The sequence below is a fragment of the Prionailurus bengalensis genome, chromosome B4 (genome assembly GCF_016509475.1).
Source record: "Prionailurus bengalensis isolate Pbe53 chromosome B4, Fcat_Pben_1.1_paternal_pri, whole genome shotgun sequence".
Lineage (NCBI taxonomy): Eukaryota > Metazoa > Chordata > Mammalia > Carnivora > Felidae > Prionailurus > Prionailurus bengalensis.
In genome coordinates, this window is record NC_057358.1 from 7,208,171 (window position 1) to 7,233,752 (window position 25,582).

The window sequence follows — 25,582 nt, forward strand, 5'->3', positions numbered from 1 at the left end:
CCAGGATCGGCTTTGCGGGCTACGGCGGAGGGGGAGTCGGGACCACCTCCCCCCCCCCCTTCCCCCCGGCCTCGAGCCCCCTCCCCTCCCCCGCCCGCACTGGGAGGAGGAAGCCCGGCCTGCATTTGCCGGCGAGGCGGGTCAGGCCGGCGCCTGGCCTGGCTCAGACCCCCGCAGCCCGGCTCTCCGCCTCAGGCCACGCGCTGCAGCGTCTCTCCGGCCTCGCTCCCTCCCCCTCTGCTTCCCCACGGGTCCCGGGGCCGACCTCGGCCCTCCCCGCCGGGTAGCCCCCTCCCCTCCTTTTCCCTACCCACCCCCCTTCCCGGGGCTCCCGGCTCTGGGGCTGGGCCCGTGACGTCAAACCCAGTGTGGCGTCGGCGAGACTGGCCGGCGCGGGCCATCAAAAGAGCAACGTCCTCTTTCCCAATTACCCACTGTCAGTCCGGGAACAGGGGCGGACCGGCTGGGAATTAAATGTTAAATACCCCCTACAGGCTGGCTCCATTACACCGGGCGTCCAGCCGCAGCCCCCCACGCCTCTCTGCCAACTCCAAACCATCCAGACCAAGAAGGGCCTTCAAGATCTTTTATTTTTCCAAGGTGTGGGGAGGAGGTGGGGGGGGGGAGGGACTCTTCATCTCGGTGCAGCCCGACTCGGTGCTTTTCATTAAAACGAATAAATGCCCGCCCCCCAACTTTTGTGCGTTATCAGAGAGGCGCCGATACACCGGAAGGCCTCATTTTCTCAAATATTTTCTCTTTGTCTTTTAAAATTGTTGGAAGCTCACAAGTTGACATTTTCAAGTCCTGGCGTCAGCAGCTGTTTTCACCCGAGGATGGCTTCCCCCCCTCTCGCCGCCCCCCCCCCCCCCCCCCCGCTTCCAGGTCTCCGGACCAGAAAGCCACGTTTGGGATTCCCCGCGTGACTTTGAACTGGGGTCCGGGTCTAGCGTCTCCTGGTCCGGGGCCGACGCGCGGAGGAGAAGCGCTTTTCAGTTTTTCTCTCTGCTTGCATCCTTAATGTTAAATCTCGGGGACTTCTGGCAAAAATGTGTGCGCGTCGGTCTGTCCTTGTTTATGAAGCGGTTTCCGCTGAATGTTAGACAGAAACTAAATAATTAAAAGGTTTGGAGAGCACCGTGTGCAGGAGTAGAGGCTGGGAGCTTGGCCGGCCCTAGAGGGAAGTGGTCAGAGTGGAAGAAAAAAATCGATGCTTCCTTACTGGGCCGCTCTCATAAACGGGAACTAAATGGGCTCGGGAGAAACATTAGGAGGGAGGCGGGGTGTGTGTGTGTGTGTGTGTGTGTGTTTAATTTAGGAATTTTCTTCCTGTCCCGTATCTAGAAACTCAACCCTGATTTCTAACAAACATCAGATTTCAGAAGACGGAGATTCCAGAGAAGCTCCAAACCCAAGATCGGGAGGACCCACGTTTCCACTACTTTCAAATAAATTTTACTAATCTTTCTACAATGATTGTGTATTAAAACACGACATCTCTCGCCCCCACTCTAACACACACACACACACACACACACCCCACGTTAAGGTTGAATACTGATGATTTTCCTTCATCGCATGAAAGCCATCCTCCAGAACTTACTTTTAGGGACCCTCCCTTCTATTTCGAGTTTTTTGTGTTTGCAGGGAATTTTATGGGGTGGAGGAGACAAGAGGGAATAATGGCTTCCGCTCAGAGAAAACCCCAAATCAAGCTCTCAGTGCCGGCCGTGGGATCGCCTGCGGGAGAACCCACACACTGCCCTAGGGTGAGCAGAGGGTGGAACCTGAGTCTTCTTTTCCCGCCTGACCCCTGCTCGCCCCGGCCGCGTTTTCGGGCTTGCAGGCTGCAGGAGCCAGGGCGCCGCTAGGGGATGCAGTGGCTCAAAGGACCGAGAGAGGCCGGGGAGGTTGGAGCCCGCGGGGCCGGCCAATCGCGGCCCGGCCGCAGCCTCGCCCGCTGATTGGCCCCTCCGCGGCCCCGCCCCGCCCGCCCCGCCCCCCTCGCCGGGGCGTCTGGAGCCGCACCCCCTCCGCCCCAGGCTGCCTGGCCCGGGCGGTGCGAGTCCGGGGACGGTCGCCGCAGTCCTGCCCGCCGGCCGGGATGGGGGTCGCTGGAAAGGGGCCGGTTCCTCGGCTGGGGAAAAACGCCGGGAGCCGGAGTAAGTAGGGCCCTGGGCGGGGTGAAGGGAAAAGTTGGGTAAGTGGAAAGAGGCCCCGAGTTCTTGCTTTGCGGCCGCTCTCACTGTACGTAGGGACCTGGCTGGCGTGCCTGTGTCTGTCCCTTTCCTCTTCACCCATCACCATGGTCACTCAGGTCGGAAGCACGCAGGGGCTGCAAATTCCAGGTCTGGAAAGGCAAAGCACGACAGCTGAAGCGTGCATTTGAGAGGCTTGCTAACACAAAAGGCTGGGGAAACCGTGCACGGCGGCCACCCGAGGAACACACACCTTCCAATAAAGGCTCGCTCCCTTTGCCCGATTCCCCCAGCTCTTAAGCAATTCTCTCGGGAGGCAAATCCCAAAGTCCTTTGGCATGAAAACCTTTTTTTTTTTTCTTTCTCTCGTCGGTTTTTATAGGCACGTAACCCCAAATCCATAACGTCCCCAATACCGGATTGAATTGAAAAACAAGTTTGGTCATTAAAAAAAAAAAAAAAAGAAAGAAAAGTCTGAAAAAAAGAAAGGCTGCCTGTAGAAAGGCTGACTTTATGAATGGGGCAGGCCGGTTTCCCCGGCACGGAATAATCCACCGGGCCGGAATGAATTGGCTGGAGCGGGAGCCACATTTAAAGGGCCAGAGCGCGCATTCCCTCCTGCCCGCCCCCCTCCGCCCCAAACCCGGCGGGCCTTGCCCACCCGCCCCGCCGCCCCCCCCCCCCCCCGCCCCCGGGCCGCCCTCCGCGGCGCCCCCCTTCCGGTCAGTGGAGGGGCGGGGGCAGGGGCGGAGGGGTGCAGGGGGGGGTGGGGGTGAGGTCCTGGAGCGGGTTTGGGTTGCAGTTTCCTTGTGCTAGTGATCCTGTCCCCTCCTCGCCAGCGCCAGGCTCCGCCCCCTCGGCGCGGATGACACTAGGACCTCCTTAAGTTGCGTCGCGCCACAGCTGTCTGCGAACACTGAGCTGCCTGGCGCCGTCTTGATACTTTCAGAAAGAATGCATTCCCTGTAAAAAAAAAAAAAAATACTGAGAGAGGGAGAGAGAGAGGAAAAGAGAGACGGAGAGCGCGCGCGACAGAGCGAGCCACGCAATCTGACCGAGCAGTTTCTGCTCTCCCAGGTCACACGCCTCCTCCTCCTCCTCCTCTCTGCTCCTCGAGACCCAGGTTGGTACTGGCAACTTTTTTTTTTTTTAAGTTTGATTTTTCTTTTTTTTTTTTTTCCCCCCCTGCTCCGTTTGGGAGGACTTTTCAAAATACTGTAAACTCAGCCCCGCTCTTTTGGGAGGCTGGAAGGCAGGTCCCGGGATCGCCGTCCCCGGGGGGGGGGGGAGGGAGCCGTCGGCCGAACTGGATCCGCTCAGTCAGGGCAGGGCCCTCGCGAGGGCCAGGCGGCCGGGGATGTGCCCGGGTCTCGTTCCCTGGGCGGCCGCGGCCGGGTTTGCCTCGCTCGGGAGGAGGCGTGCGCGAGTGCGCGTGTGTGCGCGCGTGTCCTGGGCGCTCGGGCGCGGGGCCGGGCGGCCGGCGGGGAGGTGGTGCCACTTCATAAACTCAGGTGCTCCGGTCCTCAGGACCTCATCCAGGTCTCCCCGCTTCTCTCCTTCGCAGGTGAGCCGAGCAGAGCCTCGGCCTCGGAGCCGCTGAGGAAGCCCCGGCGCAGAGGAGCCTCGTCTCTGCAGAAGTCCAGCCACCCTCGCTCGCCCCCCACCCCCCGCTTTCAAATTCGGTCCCCTTTTATCCCTCCCTCCCTGGTTTTGGGGGATTCCTCTTTCCTTCCTCTTCTTCTCCTTGCTAAGCGACCACTTAAAAGACTTTTCTCCCCCTCCCCTTCTTTGCTCGCCTTTCCTTCCCACCTTTCCAGCATTGCCCCACTGAAAGCAAATCGTTAAACGACCCCCGCCCCTCCGACGGCAGCAGCACCTGCAGCGCCTCGGAGCCCCCCCTCCCGCCCCCCCCACCTCCCCCCCCGCGACCTCCCAGCCCGACCGCCCTCCCTCTCCGCGCGCGGGTTCCGGGCCCGGCGAGAGGGCGCGAGCGCAGCCGGGGCCATGGAGGTGACGGCGGACCAGCCGCGCTGGGTGAGCCACCACCACCCCGCGGTCCTCAACGGCCAGCACCCGGACACGCACCACCCGGGCCTCGGCCACTCCTACATGGACCCGGCGCAGTACCCCCTGCCCGAGGAGGTGGATGTACTTTTTAACATCGACGGTCAAGGCAACCACGTCCCTTCCTACTACGGAAACTCAGTGAGGGCCACGGTGCAGAGGTACCCTCCGACCCACCACGGTGAGTGCGCCCCGGGTGCGGGGACCGCCCCCCCCCCGCCCTCCAGCCGCCGCCGCTCCCCCTCCCCACTCCCGGCCCGGGTCCCGGAGGCGGGGAGCGACCAGGGGCTGGGCAGACCCCGCGAGAGCCCCCAAGTGCCGCTCCTGCCACTTTTTTTTTTTTTTTTTTTAAATTGGGGCCCGGAAATGCGCGAGGAAGCAGCCTCAGCCGCCGCGAGAGTGTGTTTTTAAAAAGTCGCAGCAGGCGTCTCTCCGCGGCCGGCGCGCCTGGGGCCTGGCGCTCACCTGGAGGGCGCCGGGCCGCCCCCCTCTTCTCCCCGGGCGGCCGCAGGTCCCGGGGGGCCTCCGCGGTGCGGGGCGCGGGGAGCCCGGGCTCTGCCTCTGCGGCCGCGGCTCGCTGGGCCCGCAGCCGACGCCGCCAAACCGGCTGGCGCTCGGTTCCTTCAGAGGGTCCCGCTCCCCCAGCTAGCCTGGAGTTCTGTGTCCAGGGGCTTCGGCCAGCGTGCCTCAGTTTCTTTTTCCGGCACCTCTGCAGAAAGGCCCGAGGGAGATTTATCCACACCCCTGTTTTTGTTTTGGTTTTATGATTATTACTTTTTCAACCTTTCCGCAAAGCGAGTGCATTCGGTGGCCAGGCAGGTCCCCTGCTTCCTGGCTCTGGGGAATGGGATTCTGGAACTTGAGCGGGTTTTGCTGGAGACACTGCTGTCTTAAATTTGAGACATTCGGAGTTTTCCTAGATTCCCGGCTGCACAGAATTTTCCTGCGTCTTGTTTTTAGGTTGCCCCATTGCCTGCTCCCCCCAAACTCGTGCCTTACTGTCCCCTCCGGCCTACGACAGTCCCATTAGGCTCGCGGAGAAGAGTTAGGGTCCACCACAGGGCTTCTTTTTTACGTGGGGGCGATTCCAGTTGTCTTTTGTTTTTGTTTTGTTTTGTTTTCTCCCTTCTCTTTCACCTTGAAAAGTTGGTAAGAGTTCTGAAATGTTAAGAAATCCAGCCCTGTGTGGTTGGGGGCGGGGGGGGGGGGGAGCTCTAAGCTTTCCAGCCTCCGTGGGTTCCTGAAGAAGAAACAGAGGCACAATTTCAGGCAGAGAAGATGGGAGCCTCTCTCCAGGCGACCGAGGGTTCCCTGGTCCCCGGGTCGCCGAGGACACAGTCCCTCCTGCAGCAGGCATCCTCTGCCCTGTTGTTACCGGGCTTTAAACCATTGTCTCTGCGGATGGGGCGCTCTTTGCCCCTGGTTCGGTGCAGATCAGCAGTTAAGTGGAAACGTAGAAGCAGGCTTAATATTCTTTACTATACTACTTCCTGCATAACATGAATCTTGACCCCTTGGCGTTCAGAGAACTCTCCTTCCCCCTCCCCTCCCCTTCCTCTCTCAAGATTTTAGTTTCAGTATTGTTCTTAATGGTTAAATAGAATGTCAAATGCTGAGGCAGGTCGTGGATTAAAAGATCAATACGTGTGTGGATTTGCACTTACGGTTTGCATTTGCCCCCTCGCGGAGCGGATGGCGTTGTCTGAGTTATGGTCATCTTAAAAACTGCGTGTTTCAAACGCAGGCTGACTGTGCTGTGTGGATAAGTCAGCTGTAAATACATAAGATGGAATTTCGTGTCTCGGGGGCTCTGGTGAAAATTCGCATGTGGCCCTGGGGGAATCACAACTTTGAGGGCGTATGAGGGTTACTTTATTTTTCTTTCTAAAGGACCGGGGAGAGTGGGAGAGGCAGGGCCCAGCCTTGCAAACTTCCTCCAGTGGTCTGAGCAATTACTATTTCCTTGCAAATCGCATTTCAGGCCTTGCCAGTCGTGAAGGCACTGCAGAGGGGTCACTTGAAGGGAACCCCCGAAGGCTCCCCCTCCTCCCTTCCAAGCCCTCTCCTTCCTGCACCGGGGCCGGGGAGCTGGGCCTGTCTCCAGGGTCCGAGTATCTTCCTGGTGCGGAGCAGTTGTGCGGCCAGGCTCACCCCTTCAGGCCTCATTATTCACAGCCGACTCTCTTATCAGGCTGGCTGGGATTAGGTCTGGGAAGGGGGACGCTGGGCCATTGATGGAAACCAATAAATCAAGTCAGGTTCTGGAGAGGGACTGCAGGGATGCCATTCAGAAAGTGTATCTGGAGAGCCCAAATAAGCCCAGGGGCCGTCTCCACTCCCTCCCAGCACCTCTCGGGTGTCAGACACAGGCCCTTCGTGCTGCTGGATCCGATGGGACATTGGTGTGGCACAGATGGGTGTAGAGGGTGTGCTGGCCAAGGTACCGGCGGGCCGGCCTGGACGAGGGAGCGGGCCTGCGCCCGGGACTGTTTGGGACTGCCCGGCGGCGGCGGGGAGGCTGGGGTGGAGGGGAGGAACCCCAGATGCGTCCGAGGGCCCCCCCCTCCCGAAGCTGCTCTCACGGGCATCTCTCTCTCTCTCTCTCTCCCTCCGCCTGCATCCCCCGTCCCCGCGCAGGGAGTCAGGTATGCCGTCCGCCTCTGCTGCACGGATCCCTGCCCTGGCTGGACGGCGGCAAAGCCCTGGGCAGCCACCACACCGCCTCGCCCTGGAACCTCAGTCCCTTCTCCAAGACGTCCATCCACCACGGCTCCCCGGGGCCCCTCTCCGTCTACCCCCCGGCCTCGTCTTCCTCGCTGTCGGCGGGCCACTCCAGTCCGCACCTCTTCACCTTCCCGCCCACCCCGCCGAAGGACGTCTCCCCCGACCCGTCGCTGTCCACCCCGGGCTCGGCCGGCTCGGCGCGGCAGGACGAGAAGGAGTGCATCAAGTACCAGGTGCCGCTCCCCGACAGCATGAAGCTCGAGTCCACGCACTCGCGGGGCAGCATGACCACCCTGGGAGGGGCGGCCTCGTCGGCCCACCACCCCATCACCACCTACCCGCCCTACGTCCCCGAATACAGCTCCGGACTCTTCCCGCCCAGCAGCCTGCTGGGGGGCTCCCCCACCGGCTTCGGATGTAAGTCGAGGCCCAAGGCGAGATCCAGCACAGGTAGGAACCATCTCCGCTCCCCCCACCCCTACGCGCCAGGTCCTTTCTCCTCCCCCCACCTCTCCCTGCCCCTAAATCCAGGGCAGGGAGGAGGGAGCTAGAGTCTGGCCCCTCAGGGGAGCTGGCTGGCGTTCCAGACCCTTCTGAGATTTGATTTCTTCCCATTCTTCCAGCGGGCAAAGAATGAGGTGTATCCTATCTCCTTCCAGTCCTCCGAGCAGAGGGGAAGTGGGATCCAATTTACCTCACCCCCTTGAGCTGGAAAGGAAAAAGACAAACAAAAGCAAATACCCTGTCCTGCCTGCCTGGGGACCTCCGGGTTCTGCCTGTAACCTTTAGTCCGTTTCCGAGACCAAATGGGAAGCCGAGGGAATAAATCTTTAGTGTTTAATGCTGAAACGAAACCTTAGCGAGCACAGGTCCGTCCTGTGACCACCCCCTCCCCCCTTGGCCTCTGCGGCTGCCTCTTCCTCCAGGCTGAGCTCGGAGGGGGTCCTGCCGACCGGACAGCCCCTCAGACAGACGTGTATGATGGAGGCGTGGGGATATTTGGGTGGGGGTGGTCGGGACCCTGGCAAAAACCGCACACGCATTCTTGGCATGGAAAAGGGGGCTGTCATCCCAACTTCTGGGAGAGAGGGGGGCTCTGCCCTGGGGAAACCGGAAGGCAAATCAGAAGGCAGATGGACCAGCTACCTGAAAGCGGTAACGCAGGCAGGGGCAGGGGGGTGGAGGGCGGGAGGGTGAGGGTGGTTGGTGGTGGCAGGAAGGCGTCGTCGGACCTAGTCCTCCCCTGAGCTGAAGCCAGAAGAGGTAGGGAGGACTGAACAACATTCCCCAGGTGTGAGTCTCTTTTGCTTCCTCCGCACATCCTCCCTCAAACGAGCACCCCCTGTCCAAACGCGCGCTGCGTTTTATTCTCTTGGTGTAGACGCTTGCTGTAGAAAACAAAACAAGACACCCAACCCCCACAAAATATCTTGGCTTTCAAAATAAAATAATCCGTCGCCAACGTTGCTCCTAACCAAAGAGGCTGAGAGACCTCGGGATTCTCTCCCTTGAGCTTTAACTGTATTTTAAAAAGACGATTTTTTTCAACGAGGGTTCTGTCTCCTCGGGTGGCTCCGTTTCAGGGGTGGGTGTTTCTGTCCTGGCTCCTTCCAACGTCTCACCTCTGCCCTCTATCTATAGAGCTCCTAACATACAAAGACGAGATGAAGATCGCTCGCTCTTTTAGGGGTGGTAGGGCCAGCGGTCTTGACACAGGGTTTGCAAAACCCCGGTTTCAGAAACTTCCGAGGGAGGACCCTGGGAGCCCAGTGACCATGAGATCACTTTTCAGGGTTTTTTTGTTTTTTGTTTTTTTTTTTTCCAGGGTGACATTCACTCTGACTGCCTGGGCAGGACTGTCTCTATTTAGTTGATATGTTTTAGCTAATCCAATTATTTTCAGACTGCTGCACGCGACAGTCGCATTGTTTATCCCGCGCCAGGAACTTTAATAGAGTCCGGATGCGGTTAGGCTGACAGAAGAACTCAGACCTGCGTGTTCAGTACATGAAAGTCGGCAGAGGGAGAGGGAGGTAGGCTAGCTGGTGGAGTCTAAGAGAAAGCAAGAGGAAGGGAGACCGGGCGGAGGAAAGTGGCCACGCTGCCTCGCCGCCTCGCCAGGGGCTGGGCTGGGGTGTAGGGTGGAGGGTTCGAGAGAAATGGGGTTCAGCTTTGCTCAGAAAAGCCGGGATTAGGTCAAGGCTTTGAGGACTGATGGCACAGAGAGCAAACCGGTGCATTTTGAGGTTAGCGATGGGAGTTTTTTTGTTTGTTTGTTTAAAGTTCTCTTTTCTGGGAGGCGCCAAGTTTTGGGGGCAGGTCGTGGTATCTGAGGCCGGCGTGGTGGTTTGTGTGTGGGGGGGGGGGAGGGGACAGAGCAGAACGACTTTTCCAAGAGCCTCTGGTTTCTCGCCCTCTGCGTCTACACCTTCAGTCTTCCGAGAGTCATTTCCTTTTTCTCTCCCTCTTTCCCCTGAACTTTTGGGGGCGGGGGGTGGGGGGGAAGAGCCACAGTTACCCTAAACCAGAACCAGGAGCACCTATGCTCCTATTATTATTATTATTATTATTATTATTGTTATTTTTATCATCTACTTTTTATATTTGGGGGGAGGAGGGAGAAGACAGAAGGCATTGCAATCTGGCTTTTTACTTCCCCCTTTTTATCCCTCTATCACAGTCAGACACCCCAGAGCAGCCCATCTGGGCAGCCAGGGAGCTGGGACTTTCTGGAGTGTGGGAGCGGGAAGGAGGGTTTCCAGACCCTTCTGGGTAAAGGGGGCGTCAGTGGCACACTTCTCTTGAGGATGGAGTTCTCTGGGTTTTAGTGGTTGCTTTTTTTTTTTTTTTTTCAAGTCTTCTTTACGAACGCACTTGCCGAAGGTGGAGACGGGAGAAGGGAGGGTTGTCACCGTTGGGAGAAACGGTTGAACGGTGGTTAGGGCACCTAGTGCTTTTTTAACGCCCGCCCGGGCTGTCAGTGCTGGGTCTCCCTCCACAAACAAAAGACCAAGCCTTTTAGCAAAGAGGCCAGTTCTCAGCTGTCCCTACCCTTGTCTGATCTCGGGCATCTGGAAGCCTCTGCGCGCACCCCCCCCCCCCCCCCGCCCCACCCTTCCGTCCAGCCCAGTTTCTCAGGATTTCAGTTGGAGGCCAGGGGGTGTTTGAAAATGGCGGTCGAATGTCAGGAGGCCTCTGTGGTTCTTGTCACCTAAGAGAGAGGTGTCTGTCTGAACAGCTCACACCAGGCAGTGAGCGAGGAGAGGGGAAAGAAAGCAGGAGACAGTCGGGGCCTCCGTGAGGAAAATCGGTTGTTTGGCAACAATGAGAAAGGGGGGAAAAATAAGAAAAACCCAGACAAGGCAATCGCAAACTTGCGGAGTGAATCAAGACAGAAAATTGCTCTAGTGTGCAGAGCCTCGCTGAAGAGGCAACCGTTGCTCGTGTTTGAAGGTCCCTCTGAAAAGGAAGCTGTCACCCTCCCCACTGCCTGACAGAGGAAAGGAAATCTGACTGCTCACGTCAGGCTGGGAGATCCCCCAGCCCAGGTGCCTAGGAACGGGGCTGCCCGCCCCACACCAGCCGCAGGGTGACTCCACCCCAGCCTCCGCCAGAGCCCCTGCCTGAGCCCCGGGAAGAAAGGGACAGAAAACGTGGGCACCTGAGAGGCCCCGTCTCGCCAGGTCACAGGGAGTGGGCCTGGGGGCTGAGCCAGGGCCTGTCACCCCAGGTGACAGCCAGACCGCTGTCACCCCAGAAGGGGCCGACCCAGTGCCTACTTGGGGCCCGTGGCCCACCCGCCCCCTGGCTGGCACCTCCTTGACCGCTTGCCCTTTCCTCCTTCCTCCCTGCCTCCCCCTCGCCTGCCCCCGGCCTGGCCTCGGCTTCTGACCCCAGTGCAAGGTGTCTGGATGTAGTTCAGTCCCCAGCCTTTTTGAGGTCTGGTGGAAATGGTGGACATCTGCCCATGTGCTCCTGGAACACTACTGCCCGTGTTTGTAATAATCTCAGGGGCTCTTGGGAGGCTCTCTGTAGACCTTTTATGGAATTTGGAGGAAAAAAAATATAGAATTTCTCTTAACTCCCTATGGTTTTTTTTTTTTTTGCAAAAGGAAAATGGACAAAAACTATTCAGTACCACCGTGAACTCCAATGTCAGGCAAAACCCCTCCATTTCTGAAAGTCTTTTTCCTTTCCCAGAACCTGTCCCTAGAGGAAAAAAAAAACAACCCACAAAAAACAGGCTTAGAGATGTGGACCCCTCCCCCCACCCAAGTTCTTCATTCTTGGTTTAGGGGTTTCCAAAGGCCAACAGGTCCCAGAGCCCTCGAGCCAGCCTTGTTCTCCTTGCACAGGGAGCCGGCCAGATTCCCAAGCAGCCTGCCCGGTTTTCTTCCTCCACCCTGTCTCCCTGGTGGTTTGGAGTTAGCCGATTCATCTCCTAAAACGAAACAACCTTTGGGGGCTCATCTTTCTCCCCTTGCTTCCTCCCAAACCTGCCCCCTGGCGCCTCCAGAGAAAGTGCCCTAGAGAGACCAGCTCTGGTGGGGCCCCTGGCTCCTGCCGACCCTCCTCCGGGGCGGTGGGGGGGGGGGGCGGAGTGGGGTGAGGGGGCTTCTCCCCGGTCTGGGGTGTGGCTCCGCCCCTGCGGAGCCACGGGTCCACACCTGGCCTTGGAGGATGAGGGCCCCCCCAAGAGCTGGGCAGGTTCTCCTAGAAACTGCCTCCCCTTCCTTCTCCCGAAGAAGGTGCTAAGAAATCAGGGACTGAACTCTCCCCTGTGGTCCTCAAGTGCCGTTTTGAGGGAGTCTCTCCAGCAGCTTTCCCTCCGGAGATGGGTCTGGGTCACTCTCCCTGGCCCTTGAGTGAACCGGCCTGGCCGGTTTTTTTGTTTATTTTGTTTATTTGTTTTTTTGGAAAAAGGGCAACTGTAGAGAGGCCTAGGTTAAGGAGCCGACCAGGAGTCCCCCCCCCACCCCATTTTTCCTTAACTGGCCTGTTCTGATCTTGCCCCTCACGCTGCTCTCCTCCCGCCAACATCTCCAGGGGCCTTGCCTGCAGATTGCACTGTTTCCAACACCTCCTGGCCTGGTCCAGCTGGGGTCACACTTACCCTTCAGTCTCTGGCACAGTGGCTGGAAAATTCTAGAAAACCTTGGCCTTTTCTGGAGAGAAAAAGATGGTGGGAGAAATGAGTGGATCCCGCTGGGTCTTCATCTATTACTTGCCAGCCAGGGACGTTTGCAGTTTTACTGGAAGTAAAAGCTAAAGCCTGGGGTCCTAAAATCAATCAGCCGATTGATCGATCTATTCATCTCTTTATTATCTGTTTATCTATCTCGCCATTGATTACTCTTTCCTTTTCCACCACCGTCCTAATCTCCGTGGTTGAATCAATCTGCGGAGACAGACCCGGCGATGATAACGAGGCACCTTTATTTTCCTTTGAAGGAAATGAGTGGAATGTTTTGCTCTGCCGTTGCCCAGGCCTCAGAATTTTCTCAGGGAACTATTTCAGGTTCAAATCTGCCTTCCTCCTTGGCTGTGCCTGATCTTCCTCGTCAAGTCAGGCAGCCCCAGAGCAAGGTCCTGCTGCCTTTTCTTCATGTGTCCCTTCTTGGGGCCAGAGCTGAATGTGGACGGGGCCACACGGTGACCCTTGTCCACTTGGGAGCCACCTGGAGGGAGGTGGGGGTAGGAAGGTTTCCTAAAGGGGGGAGAAGAGAGAAAGTTGATTCTACTTTCCTTCCCTCGTTCCGAGGGAGCGCTGTCAGCTTTTTCTGTGTGTTTTTCCTCCATAAGTGACTTATGTGTGATCTTGTTTCCAGAAGGCAGGGAGTGCGTTAACTGTGGGGCCACCTCCACCCCGCTGTGGCGACGTGACGGGACCGGGCACTACCTGTGCAACGCCTGTGGGCTCTACCACAAAATGAACGGACAGAACCGACCCCTCATCAAGCCCAAGCGAAGGCTGGTGAGTCCCCCCAGAGAAGCACTGATCTAACACTAACCATTGTGTGTTGTTAATTTCCTCTCTTCAGGAAGGAGAGCTTTCTGCAGGAAATTGGCAGGACAGGCTCAAAATCATGTCAGCTTGCTTGGGATAGTTTTTGTTTGTTTTTTTTTTTCCCCCCTCCCCTTTTCTTTTCTCAAGTTAGACGTACAGAAAAGCTCTCCCTCTTTTTCGTCTTGACAATTCCTAAGTCCCTTACCAAATTTTTAAGGATGCTGGCTTTCTGGTGGCCCAATCCCTAATGTATTTACATGAGAGCTTTAATGGGACGCGAGCAAGCGATGTAAGATTCGCGGATAATCACTGTGACAGGTAGGACGCAGACGGAATGTTCCAGCCACCATCTAGGACGTGTCCCTAAGTGCCAGGGCTCCTAGTGAGCTCGGTCTCAGTGCGCTTCCTTCGTGCCGTGGATGAGTCTCATGAGCCCATGCTTGAAGATTGATGGGGCCAATTAACTGAGTTTCGCGAGCAGCGGCCAGTGAATCTGGCGGAGTTTGCCTTCTTCCGTGGTCTTGAGAATTGAGAACTTGCCACAGCTAATTCCTTTGGGAAAAACTTGTGTGATTCCTGTCCTGCCTCTTGGTCTCCTGTCTGCTGCATTTGGTCTTAGTTTCCCTTTGAACTCCTGTCGGTAGGGTGAGGGTTTTTGATCCCTGCTTCTTTCTTTCTTAAATGTCTCGACCTTTAGGAATAATACTCAAGGAAACCTGGCACCACCAAACATTTATAAAGAAAATCAACAGAAGTTCATTTGTAAGCTTGTCTTTGGTACCTCAGGCTCGGATTGAGTACCAAGTGTATGCAACAGACAAATAAAAGCAGGCTTGGCAAATGACAACCCTAACCACAGTCAAGAGATCAAAATGCTTTTTGTGGTGATGACATTCACCAAGCAGAGAGGGGAGGAGGGGAATTTCCCCACTCAGATTAATGGATAAAGGTAGCATCCATCAAATTCTAAGGGTGTGTGTGTGTGTGTGTGTGTGTGTGTGTGTCTGTGTGTGTGTGTGTGTGTGTGTGGTGACGGGGGGGGGGGACAAATCTTCTGTATTCTTTTCAAAGAATTATTTGTCATCTCCATCAGATTTTAGTGCAACTCAACACCTTTCGCATCCTTTTCAGAAGGAAAAACTTTCTAGGGATGGAAGTGCCCACGTGACTTTAATTTTTGGCGATCCGTGGTCTCTAAGCTTTATTCCTTCTGATCTTTGCCCCCTTCGCCAGCCTTTCTCAACCTCCCCCTGCTTGTCCCCATGCACTTGGGTTTTTCTTTTTTTTTTTTCCTTTCTCTCATGTGCAAAGCTAACTTCCTAGGAAAAAGCTGCCGGATATCTGAGCACTGGAGATAACTCATAAACAACAACTCAGCTTCCCCAACCTAAACATCAAGATGTTTGAACATATCAGAACAAGACGTGTTTGAAAAAAAAAAAATGGCTGGAGGTGTTAGCACAGAATGAATATGATCGCACCACAAAAGAATGTTCTGAATCACTCAAAACCTGGCCTTAGTAAGAAAAAAAAAAAAAAAGAAAGAAAGAAAGAAAGAAAGAAGGAAAGAAAAAAGTAAGAAAGGAAAAAAGAAAGAGAGGAAAAGAAACGTAACTAACAACAAAAACTTTCTCGTTCAAATAAGTCATGGTACCATCAGCATAAGTGGAGTTTTTTTCTAAGGTAAAAAAGTAAAGAAGGAAAAAGAGGGTGTAAAGTCTCAGACGATGGGCTGAATGATGAGTGAGCGTGCATTTGACATTTTCTTGGGGTTTCTACTGTCTGGGCAGATCGCATAGGAAGGCTCTGCGTGCATTTTATAGACGTGTGTCTTCATTCATCTTTCATAAGTCTCCAGAACTCTGAGTAATAATTTCTTTTAATTCCGGAGTTCACTGGCGGTCGCATTTAAAGTGTCTTTTCTTTCTTACTCATCTGTTCTGGGTGGTTTTACATTTTTAGTTCCATAGAATTCATTTGCTCCAGAGAGCGACTCAGAGCAAGCGCATTCAGGATAGAGAGCTATTTTTTTTTCCTCCCCCGTCCTTAGATGTATTTGACTTCTGAGTACCTAGAACTTCCTTTGTCTTCTTTCCTATAATGCCTGTTCCTTCGTGCCAGTGCCGTGTCTCCGGTTTGCTATTTTTGCTTTGCACATTTGCAGATTCAATGCAGAACACCCAGCCCATCCTGGAGCTAGTTCTTATGCGTGATGCCTGTCTAACACTGAATACACTCCAGCAGGAAAGAGAAGAGATGACTGCAGAGAAGATCCATACGATATTTTTTCCCTCGTGTTGCCAGGTTTTCCGTGTGTCTGAGGGCTCGCTGAGGAGTTTGCTTTATTAATGTACTTTGTCTCCTGCTAGTGAACCAAACACTGTGGCTTTTAGAGGGTCTGTATAAATTCGCCTAGAGTCTGTGGACCAGAGACGTGTTCTGAGGCTGCTTGTATTTATGTGACTGTCACTATACGGGGAGGGACTAACACCAGGAACCTCATCGTCTGGAGCTTGAGTTTGACCGGCTGGCAGTGTGTGCTTGGAGTACACATTCAAAGTTGCTGAGCTGGGAAATCTGGTGCCTGGGTAGATATTAATCTACTATAGCTGAGTATCTCTTTTAAAGAAGAAAGTACAGGAAGATAGTAATAATCACACGATAACATCATTGTCAGAATCATTAAGCGCTGATTTTGTGTATCATTTTCTTCCCAAGAGCATGCGAGTGCAAGTTATATGCGTCTCAGCTTAGCACATTTCATCAAGGCAGGTGGGCATGGGCATCTAGAGGAGGTCAGGACTATGGTGAATTATTCCAAAACGGGCAGCCGGAAAGTAGAACTTTTTTACTTATGACAGATGAGAGCTGTTTTTTTTTTTAAGTTATTAAAACATTTTTTTTAATGTTTATTTATTTTTGAGAGAGAAAGCCAGGCAGTGAGTGGGGGAGGGGCAGAGAGAGAGGGAGACACAGAATCCGAAGCAGGCTCCAAGCTCCCAGCTGTCAGCACAGAGCCCGACGCGGGGCTCGAACTCCTGAACCGTGAGATCATGACCTGAGCTGAAGTCGGACGCTTCACCGACTGAGCCGCCCAGGTGCCCCGAGAGCTATTTTTTTTAAAAAAATTTTTTTTTCCACGTTTTTATTTATTTTTGGGACAGAGACAGAGCATGAACGGGGGAGGGGCAGAGAGAGAGGGAGACACAGAATCGGAAACTGGCTCCAGGCTCCGAGCCATCAGCCCGGAGCCCGACGCGGGGCTCGAACTCCCGGACCGCGAGATCGTGACCTGGCTGAAGTCGGACGCTCAACCGGCGGCGCCACCCAGGCGCCCCATCCTAACTTTTTACTTGATAAAATATTGATGGAAAAGCACACCACGATCCCTATGTTCCAGGCTTTTATAGACATGCCAGAACTTTCTTGATCACAGATAGCTGAATTCTTGTTCTTTCTCTTGCTTTTGATAATATATTTGAGTCCAGAGCAGGGAACACTTCTGCAGTTAAAACTCTCTGTTTATATCGGGGGATGAGGCGTTGACAGCAGAGGTAATAGGTCCAACTTCATTTTCTCTGGAAACTTTTTGAGTTAAAAAAAAATTTTTTTTTTAAAGCACGGACGTCGAGAATAGCACCCTTGTAAATTTACGTGCATCAAAAAGCGAAAGACAAATCTCCCTCTTCGAGGAAATGAAGGCAGTGACACAACCGAATAATTAAAATTCAAGCTGAGTCTGACATCTGACCTACAGCTATTCTGCCCTGTGAGCAGCGAGTAGGAAACACCTAATTTCACGAAGGTGAAATGAAACGAGAGCTGGGCAGGGAGGTGTTCTGTTGATGAGCCGAATTCTTCGTGCTTTTCAGTGTGTCTCGTGAGCTGGAAGCCAGCTAAGGGGAGTGAGGGTGGCAGTCACCAGGAGTGGCCCGGCCTGGAAGGATGGGCCGGTGCCGGTTTGAGGCTTGGGCGTCGTGCTTGGTGCTTCCTAAGAGGGCAGGTCCTGTGAGCTCCACATGTGCACGCGCACACACACACGCGGACACTCTCCTACTGTGCTGGCCCTCTGTTCTCTTTCTCATCCAGAATTTCTTCGTTTGGGATCTGTCAAGTGCTCTCGATGTTTGGGCTTCCTCTTCTTGTGCTGTTCGTGCGTTGTGATGGGACGATCGCCTCGTGGAGAATTGAGAATTGCTATTTTCATGGTTGCCCTTGACAAAGACCCTCCCCCCCCCCCCCCCCAAGAGCCCGGTACCAAAACGAATCAGGTGAATTCCGCGTTGCCACCCATAAAACTTAAACATCTGGCGACCAGGGAGGTGGCCTGGGCTCTCGGACCCTCTGGACCCCAGCCTGGGGAGCGGCAGGCTACGCCCTGACCACCGGACCACGGTCTGACCTGCTCTCGTCCAGCGATCACCTGTAGTTTTCTTCTTGAGGCAGCTTTTAGGGGTCTTTGTTATTTTCATGGGGGCCACTTACTAGGTTTGATTTCAATGACAATGACAATGACAATTTTTTCTTTTCTTTTTTTTTTTTTAAGTCTGTCTCCGTAGTTCTGAAAACACATTTAACATCTGGTTTGATTTTACCCTCCCTCTCCCTCCCTCTCCGCCCCTACTCCCAGTCGGCAGCGAGAAGAGCGGGAACGTCCTGTGCAAACTGTCAGACCACCACTACCACTCTCTGGAGAAGAAATGCCAACGGAGACCCCGTCTGCAACGCCTGTGGGCTGTACTACAAACTACACAATGTAAGTGTCACGGGGCCGGGACCGGCGGCCGGCGGCCGGCCTGGGGGGGGTGCACCCAGGAGACACCGTCACCCGCCGCAGGCTTCCTTCTGGATTTGATGGCCGTCCTCCGGGCCCAGCAACAGGCCTCAGGTGAACAGTGCAATAGGGAAGCGACTTGGCACAACGCGGCCGTGCGGAGGCCGGAGAGCTTGGGGCAGAGAACGACGCGGGTCCCCCAGGTCGGTGTGGACGATGCTGTGCGATGCAGGGCCCCGGCGTCCGCGGTGGGCCCGCTCCGGGCTTCCCGTCCTCCCTTGGGAAAACAGTGATAGTGTGGCGTTCCTGAGAATTTCAACTTTTTGCAAGAGAGAGAGAGAGAGAGAGAGGGCACACAAGAAAGTGTGATGCGTGGCACAGGAAGTCTTCAGACAGAGGACAGTTCGGCGACTCAAAGGGGCAGAAGCCTCTTCACCTCTGTGGTGAATTTTAAGTGGATTCTCAGCCGCAAAGACGTGGAATGAAGCGTCTGCGAGATGTGGCCAAGGTGTCTTTGTCCTAAGCAGCAGAGAACGGAGGGAAGCAGTGGAGTGAGGTTATCCAGAGAGCAGGGTTGAAAGAAACCCTCGTTTCTTCTTCTGTGTCGTGTGAGCAGGGTGAGCAGAGTTGCCTGTCAGTCACCTGGGCTCCGCTGGGTCATTTCTGGTCTTTTCACTGGGGGTCCTCCCGGTTTGCGATATGTTTACGTTAAAAAAAAAAAAATCCTGTTTGTTTTTTTTTTTTTTTCCTGAAATAACTCCGGCTGACAGGCCATGACCTAATGAGGCTTGAGGTTCAATTATTCCCAGAGGAAGAAGGACCATTTCTCTCTCTCCGGCTCTCTCTCACTGTCCTCTTTTGCTCTGATTCTCCTAAAGCATCTTTGCCGGTGTGACTTTGGCGGAGGCCACGGCGGTGCGGGGAGAAGGCGGGCGTCTTGCTCAGGGCCGTTTCCGTGGCACGTTCACCCTAGCTGGGAGTCGGGAGGAAGTTCTTCTGCTTAGAGTTTTGCAGTCCCAGAGAGCTTCTCAGGGTGGTCCCGGCATCCCGGTCCCTTTTTGCCTCTTGGGAATAAGCTCCTGCGATTTCCCAGGGACCCCGCAACCTTCATGTGCCTGCCTTTGGGGTCATCCCCTCCTGACTTGGTCCCCGTGCAACGCCCAGCCCAGCAGAACTGGCCTTTCTAGTTCTTGTCTCTCAGATCCTCCGAATGCCGTGTATACCTGTTTATCGGCAATGAAACCCTAGTTCCGTTTTCACTTTGGGGACTCACTTGCTCACTGCAGTGGAGATAAAAAACAGATTTGTGATTAAAATCTGGAAGGTTCGGGGCATCAGAGTTTATGGGCTAGCCAGTCATCAGCCCAGCCTCTCCGGTTGCTTTTGGCTGTAACTCATGGTTTTCAAAGAACTTTCAAGTTACTTGATTACCTTTGAGCCTCAGGTAGTCCCATGATGTAGACAGGGCAGAAATTATTCTATTTCCGTTGTACTTGAAGAAGTTATGACTCAGAGAATCAAGTGTTTTGTGCAAACGGACATGGCTGATGGAACGGAAGAGCCGGGCAGGACCGATTTCCGAGCAGCACAGGCCTTCCGGGGAGGTCAGTGGCGTCAGGACTGATAGGGACCAGTGGAAAGTGAACACTTTCTCAGTTCAGGGTGTGCCAGAAGTTCGGTTCAAAGCAAGGAATTGTCTTCCCTATTCCCAGAGGAGCCCGGGAACGATGGGAAGTTACCCGGCTCTAAATTTCTCTGACGACTTAGCCACGATGCGATACGGGCTCAGTTGTGTCCAGTCTAAACAAAGTTCTGAAGGAGATCGATTTCTCATCAACTCAAAGAACAGTCAGGGAACCCTCTTTGCTGCTCCCTCCCGGGAGAGAAACTTGCTCCCCTGGCCGGCATGGTTTTTCTGTCTTCGCGGGTTTCGCAAGACCTCACAGAAGGAGGCAATTGATGTGTATTTAACGACAGGAGATTGTAATCTATTAACGTTCTCATCACATCATGTTTTGTTATGCCCACCTGGATACCTGTATATGTTTATGTATAGTTCCTTTCCTCTTATCTAGGTGTTTCGATAACTACCTATCTCAGGATCAGTGTCTCTAGGTGGCGTTGAGACTAGTTATCTGGGTCTGTGCTGCTATCTGGGTAACTAGATATTATATTTAGATATCTGGCTGTGTATATCTAGATACCGGGTAAAGAGCTGTGTGTCTAGACATTATCTTGGGGGAAGATTTGATGTGACAATAGATTCCTATCTCCTCTGTAGTCTGCGTCTTTATCTTGATTGTCGCTTTGAAGAAGGAACCCTGAGATGTGCTTTTGGCAGTGACCTTTTAGCTCTTCTGCCTTCCTGGTGCGAGGGGGGATTGGGTCTCAGCTCCAGCATGTGGCTCTGTGCCCCTCTTCAGGGTGACCTCTCCCAGCTCAGCCTCGGGAAGCTGTGTGTCTACTGCTTCCAGAAACTTGGTTGGCCACCTCTCTCTCTCGACGGCTGGAGTCTCTCTTCCTGAACTTGCCCTTTCTAGCTTTGGGAGCGGACAGGTAGATCCTAGAGCCATGAGAGCATGAGGGAGCCTCTTGTCTTTCTCCCCCTCGAGGGCCCGGGTGGAAGATGACACTTGTCCCTGCAGAGTCAGCAACGACCGAGACCCTGACATCGCCTCCTTGAGTTGTTTTGCCACATCCCGACGACGTGTGGCCAGATGCGTGGTCCGCTGTGTGGGGCAGCTGTTTGCAATTGAGTTTAATCCCATTCTGACTCCTTGTGGGGAGCGGTCTCTGATGCTCTGTAAAGTCCCCTGTCTTGATTCTGTCTCCCCCACCGGGAAAATGTATTTTAAAAACAAAACAGACAGAAGCTTCTCAAAAAGAGAGAGAATGGCATGCCGCCTCGGGTGCCGCAGACTAGCTGAAGACCTTTGGGGTAGGGCCTTGCCTCTTTCCTGGAGCTCGCTCCTGCTGCACAATTTCCAGGACGAGGGTGCCCGCATGCCGGCCCAGTACTGCGCGCCCCAAAGTGGTTGTCGAGTCCTTGGTGACGGGTTGGGGGGCCGTTGGTCTAGTAGAAGTGCACAGTCAGAACCGGGCGGGAGTTGCAACTTTCAGTCATCAAAGTTGCTGTGACAGGGGCAGGAGACTACCTTGTGGAGAGACCCGCTGCGGTAAAACACCACCCCAGAGCCTTCAGGTTCCAGGGGAAGATCTTACAGCGCCTCTTACTGCGATAAAGCCGGGCAGGAGAGAGGCGACCAAAAATTACTTTGAACAGGTGTGCGACGCTAGTCTGTCAGGGCAGACAGACCTACACCCTTAAGGTCGATTGCGTTGGCCGTGGTTTTATGGTCGCAGCACAGATGTCGGAGAAGGAGACAAGATGTTATTTCCTTCTTGAAGATTCCCCAGGTGCCTCCACGCTCATGAAATGTTCTAAGGAGATTCTAAGGAAATAAGACCAGTTATTGTATTTTTGATACCAGAGAAATGCAGTCCTAGTGGGTGGGTCTCTAGAATACCGTCCCTGGGAACGCAGAGTTTCCCAAGGCAGATTCTCCTCCAAGTCACTGATGTGGACAAACTTAAATAACACCCGGGGCGCCTGGGTGGCTCAGTCGGCTGAGCATCTGACTTCGGCTCAGGTCATGATCTTACGGTTCGTGAGTTCAAGCCCCACATTGGGCTCTGTGCTGACAGCTTGGAGCCTGAAGCCTGCTTCAGATTCTGTGTACCCCTCTCTCTCTGCCCCTCCCCCGCTCACGCTCTGTCTCTCTTTCAAAAATAAATAAACATTAAAAAAATAACCAAACCCGTAAATAACACCCTCTGCCTGGAACACCTTACCCCTGGTCTCTTGGTTTCTGAGGCTGACAGTCAGTGCTCCTCCACAGACTGGATCTGTGTGACTGCTGGTCCCTGGGAAGGAGACAGGAAGGGGTGGGGGGAGGAGGGGGCCCGGCTGTAAGCAAGACCCCCGGTGTGGGGCAGTCAGAGCAGCCGTGTGGAGGTGTGAAAGCCTGTGTGCCCTTTCAGAGCCAGCCAGAAAGTGTAAAAAAAAAAAAAAATTGATCTTTGTTTAGATTAACAGACCCCTGACTATGAAGAAGGAAGGCATCCAGACCAGAAACCGGAAAATGTCTAGCAAATCCAAAAAGTGCAAGAAGGCACATGACACGCTGGAGGACTTCCCCAAGAGCAGCTCGTTCAACCCGGCCGCCCTCTCCAGACACATGTCCTCTCTCAGCCACATCTCCCCGTTCAGCCACTCCAGCCACATGCTGACCACCCCGACGCCCATGCACCCGCCGTCCAGCCTCTCCTTCGGACCTCACCACCCGTCCAGTATGGTCACCGCCATGGGTTAGAGTCCCTGCTCGATGCTTCAAGGCCTCCGGGCGAGAGTCCTTCCAACCCCTTCTACGTGCGTTTTTGCAGGAGCAGTATCATGAAGCCGAGATCCGATGGATACCCGTGTTTTGAAGGCACAAAGCAAAATGACGTCTGCCACTTTCTCAGAGGCGCTCGCTGTGGCCTCTGTGTTCTCAGTCACTGAATCTGGATCCCATTTGTGAATAAGCCATTCAGACTCATCTTCCCTATTGAACAGGGTCTCTCTAGTGCTGTGAAAACAAACAAACGAGCAAGCAACTGAGCTGAACGTTGCATATAACTTATATTGTAAGAAATACTGTACGTTTGAAGAAGACTTTACGGCATCCGGGGAGCTGTAAGAAAGGCATGAAGGACGCCAAGAATTTTAAGGAATACGGGGAAATCAAGTGTGGAAATGGAGAAGAAACTAGGTCTGATATTCAAATGGACAAACGGCCAGTGTTGTTTCCTTTCACTGGCCATAGTTGTTTGATGCATTAAAAGAAAAACAAAAAAAAAAAAAAAAAAAAAAAGGAAAAAAAACAACAACAAAAAAAAGAAAAAAGTCGTAGGCAAATCATTTGTTCAAAGCCGTGGGCCTCTCTGTATAGGAGAGTCTGTGAGTCCCAGGCAATCAGTGTTACCACTCGCACGATGCCGTAGAGGGGCTCAGCAAGCCTTTTCCGGGCCCACACGCTTTGTGAACAAGTCCCTTGTAATTGTTGTTTGTATGTATAATTCAAAGCACCAAAATAAGAAAAGATGTAGATTTATTTCATCATATTATACAGACTGAATTGTTGTACAAATTTATTTACTGCTAGTGTTAAGAACTACTTTTTGTTTTAATATTTTCCTTCTTTCTCCAGTTTTTTTTTTTTTTTTTGGTTGGTTGAATAAACTAGACGATGTTCAGTTGACCTGAGGCGGCTGTGCTCCGGAGGGTCTATTTTCCATTTTGTTCCTTGATGATATTTATTAAATAGCTTCTAAGGGCACAGCAGCATCCGGCCCCTCCCTCCCGCACCCCGCAGCCTGTGCTATGAGGGTAGCAGGTGTACGAGCTACCGACGTGCATGTCAGCGACTTGGGCTGGACAGACCGGGTCCTGAGAGCGGCCTGCCTGATTGTTAGCTCCCTGTTGTGTTCTGTGTTAGTGATCACTGCCTTTCATCCAGTCTGTTGGGATAATAATATAAAAGTACACAATAAAGTGAAAATATTTTGAAAACAACCAAGTAACATCGTATCAAAGCGGTGGCCAAGCTCTTCTAGAATCTGGTAGCTCTCGCTAATTTAAACACAAAACCCAAACGTGTTAAGTTAGTGGCTAGGACATCATGCAAACCTCAGATAGTCCACAGGTATTCCTTTGGGAGGCTGGGCGTCTTCAGAGGTCTCTGTGCAGCCCAGAGGCTTTCTCGGGGAGTGGGGGAGGGGGGGCCGGAGTACGTTCTGTGTCCCCTAGTGCGCTGCGGCCCCTCCTGCTGGCCCGCAGGGCGCCTCGCAGGAGCAGTGGGAAGATTAACTCGCGGAGATGCACCAGCGGACTACAGCTGATAGATTCCTCATGCTTCTCTGCAAGATGTGACGGCGCGGGGCCGGTGCTTGAGTTCCTCTCTGTTTTCCTTTCCTACTGTTGAATAACACCACAGTGGAGGGTTTATTGGCATGTTTGCGGAACACGAAAATAACCGTTTTTTGTAACTTACGCTGTATAGTTTCCTTTTACTCTGTTGGCAGAATGTGTAACCATGGCACACATTTTAAAATCTCTGTTAATCGCCTCTCTGCTTTCTTAGCAAATATTTTAAACCTAAGGCTAAATGTTGAAATAAAGGAGTTAGAGACCTACTGAGCTGCAAACTGGAGATCTTACTGGCTCCTGATTAATGACCCGCACTCGGGACGTTGTTTTCAGCCACTTTTGAAGCACCGAGGGCTCCCATCGTCATCAATTGCCGTATTAAATTCGGGAGATTTTCTTGTGTGGTTCCAATGCCTCAAGACCTGCCACCTCTTTTCTTCGTGAACAGATTTGAGTCCGTGCTCTTTCACCTTAAGAAGAGAGAGTTCAAATTCTTGACATTCTTGGGGCGGGATGGGGGGTGGGTGGGGGCGGTGCGCGCACACACACGTAGAAAAATCCCAAACTCAGGACGCACACAGCCACGTTGTTGTGTGTTGGGTACTGTGGGGACTCTGGCGTCTTTGAGCCTACTTCTTCAGAGAAGTGTCCTTTTATCATTCTGTCCGTTGATTGAACCTGCTAAGAAATTGCTAGAAGATGGTGTGACAGATCTAAAACATACTGATAACGATGATTCGGTTACTTTTTCGGAGCATTGTCATGTGTTTTCATGGTTTTGTTCTTTCTTTTTTTTCTTTTGACTTCACGTAGAATCAGTAGAAGGCACAATAGAAGAGCAGTGTGAGAGAGGGTTTAGTCTAGGAAAACAGAACGAGATGGGGGAGCCAAAATATTGCTGGAATCTTTTTGAGGAAACTGTCGTCCCTAATTAATTTTCAACCTGTTTGACCTCACTTTTGAAATAGTTACCTTCGCTTCTCCCTACGAGGTTAGGTGTGAAATACATGTGCAAATTTGGACCGTTTCTTAAAACCATTTAAAAAGCCAACATACTAGAAGAAAATAAATCGCGTAGGGATTGAACACTTTTGCTGTTTACGAACCCCTCGTACATGGTGGTGGAAATTCATGAAGTTAAAATTTGGAATTTAAGCCCTTCTATCACGTTTTCAACAAATACCTAGTGAGCGTCTCGGTTGGAGTCCGTTTAAAACCACTTTTTTTTTTTTTTTTAAAGCAGATCAGGAAATAGAGAAACCAAGACTCCAGTGTCTTACTCTACATGTGTGACATTTACATGGTATTCCCCTTCAAGAGCTGTCTACACGCACCGTGGTGAGGCTCCCAGTCCGGCCTCTGGGTTATTTGCCAGGCAGACAGAAGGCTGCAGAAGCGGGGACCCCCAGAGCACACCTCTGAGGTGGCTGTCTATCTTCTAAGCCTTTCTTTGGCCTTAAAATCATTTTAAAAGCTTCCTCCTCATCATGGGACTTCATTTTAGTGTTTCCTAATTAAGAACTGTGTGCAGGAAGCAAATCCTTTGCACGTCTGTGTGCCGGACTTGAATTTGGTAAAAAAGATCTGTTCGCAAAATTCAAACCCAGAAACTCAAATGCCATCCTTCCCCCCCACTCCTCTGATACCTTCCCCACAGCAGTGAATTGTCCCATTTACGTTTAAGAGATTTAGAAGCACTATTACTCCATGCTCCCTTCTGTTCTGCACCCCCTCGGTCCTCTACCCCCAATCCACCCCAAGGTCTAGAATTGTCTCTGTGATCTCTCCTGGACAGCAGTCATGATGGACTCCTCTAGATAAATCCCCTTCAATTACCAAGCTAAGCA

General features: G+C 53.2%; 1 protein-coding gene across 4 annotated transcripts; it reads left to right on the forward strand.

Moving 5' to 3' along the window:
* The first annotated feature begins 1,997 nt into the window (after positions 1-1,997).
* GATA3 (GATA binding protein 3) lies at positions 1,998-24,013 on the forward strand. 4 transcript variants are annotated; one of them, XM_043561412.1, is made up of 6 exons: positions 1,998-2,162; positions 3,763-4,443; positions 6,900-7,436; positions 12,815-12,960; positions 17,624-17,749; positions 21,856-24,013. In XM_043561412.1, the coding sequence occupies exons 2-6, from the start codon at positions 4,203-4,205 to the stop codon at positions 22,138-22,140; spliced, it is 1,335 nt and encodes a 444-aa protein (XP_043417347.1). In that variant the 5' UTR covers positions 1,998-2,162; positions 3,763-4,202; the 3' UTR covers positions 22,141-24,013. The 4 variants fall into 4 exon arrangements, with proteins under 4 accessions (XP_043417347.1, XP_043417349.1, XP_043417348.1 ...); XM_043561414.1 differs by having other exon boundaries at positions 2,041-2,162; positions 12,818-12,960; XM_043561413.1 differs by lacking the exon at positions 1,998-2,162 and adding an exon at positions 2,955-3,321 and having other exon boundaries at positions 12,818-12,960.
* The last annotated feature ends 1,569 nt before the right edge of the window (positions 24,014-25,582 follow it).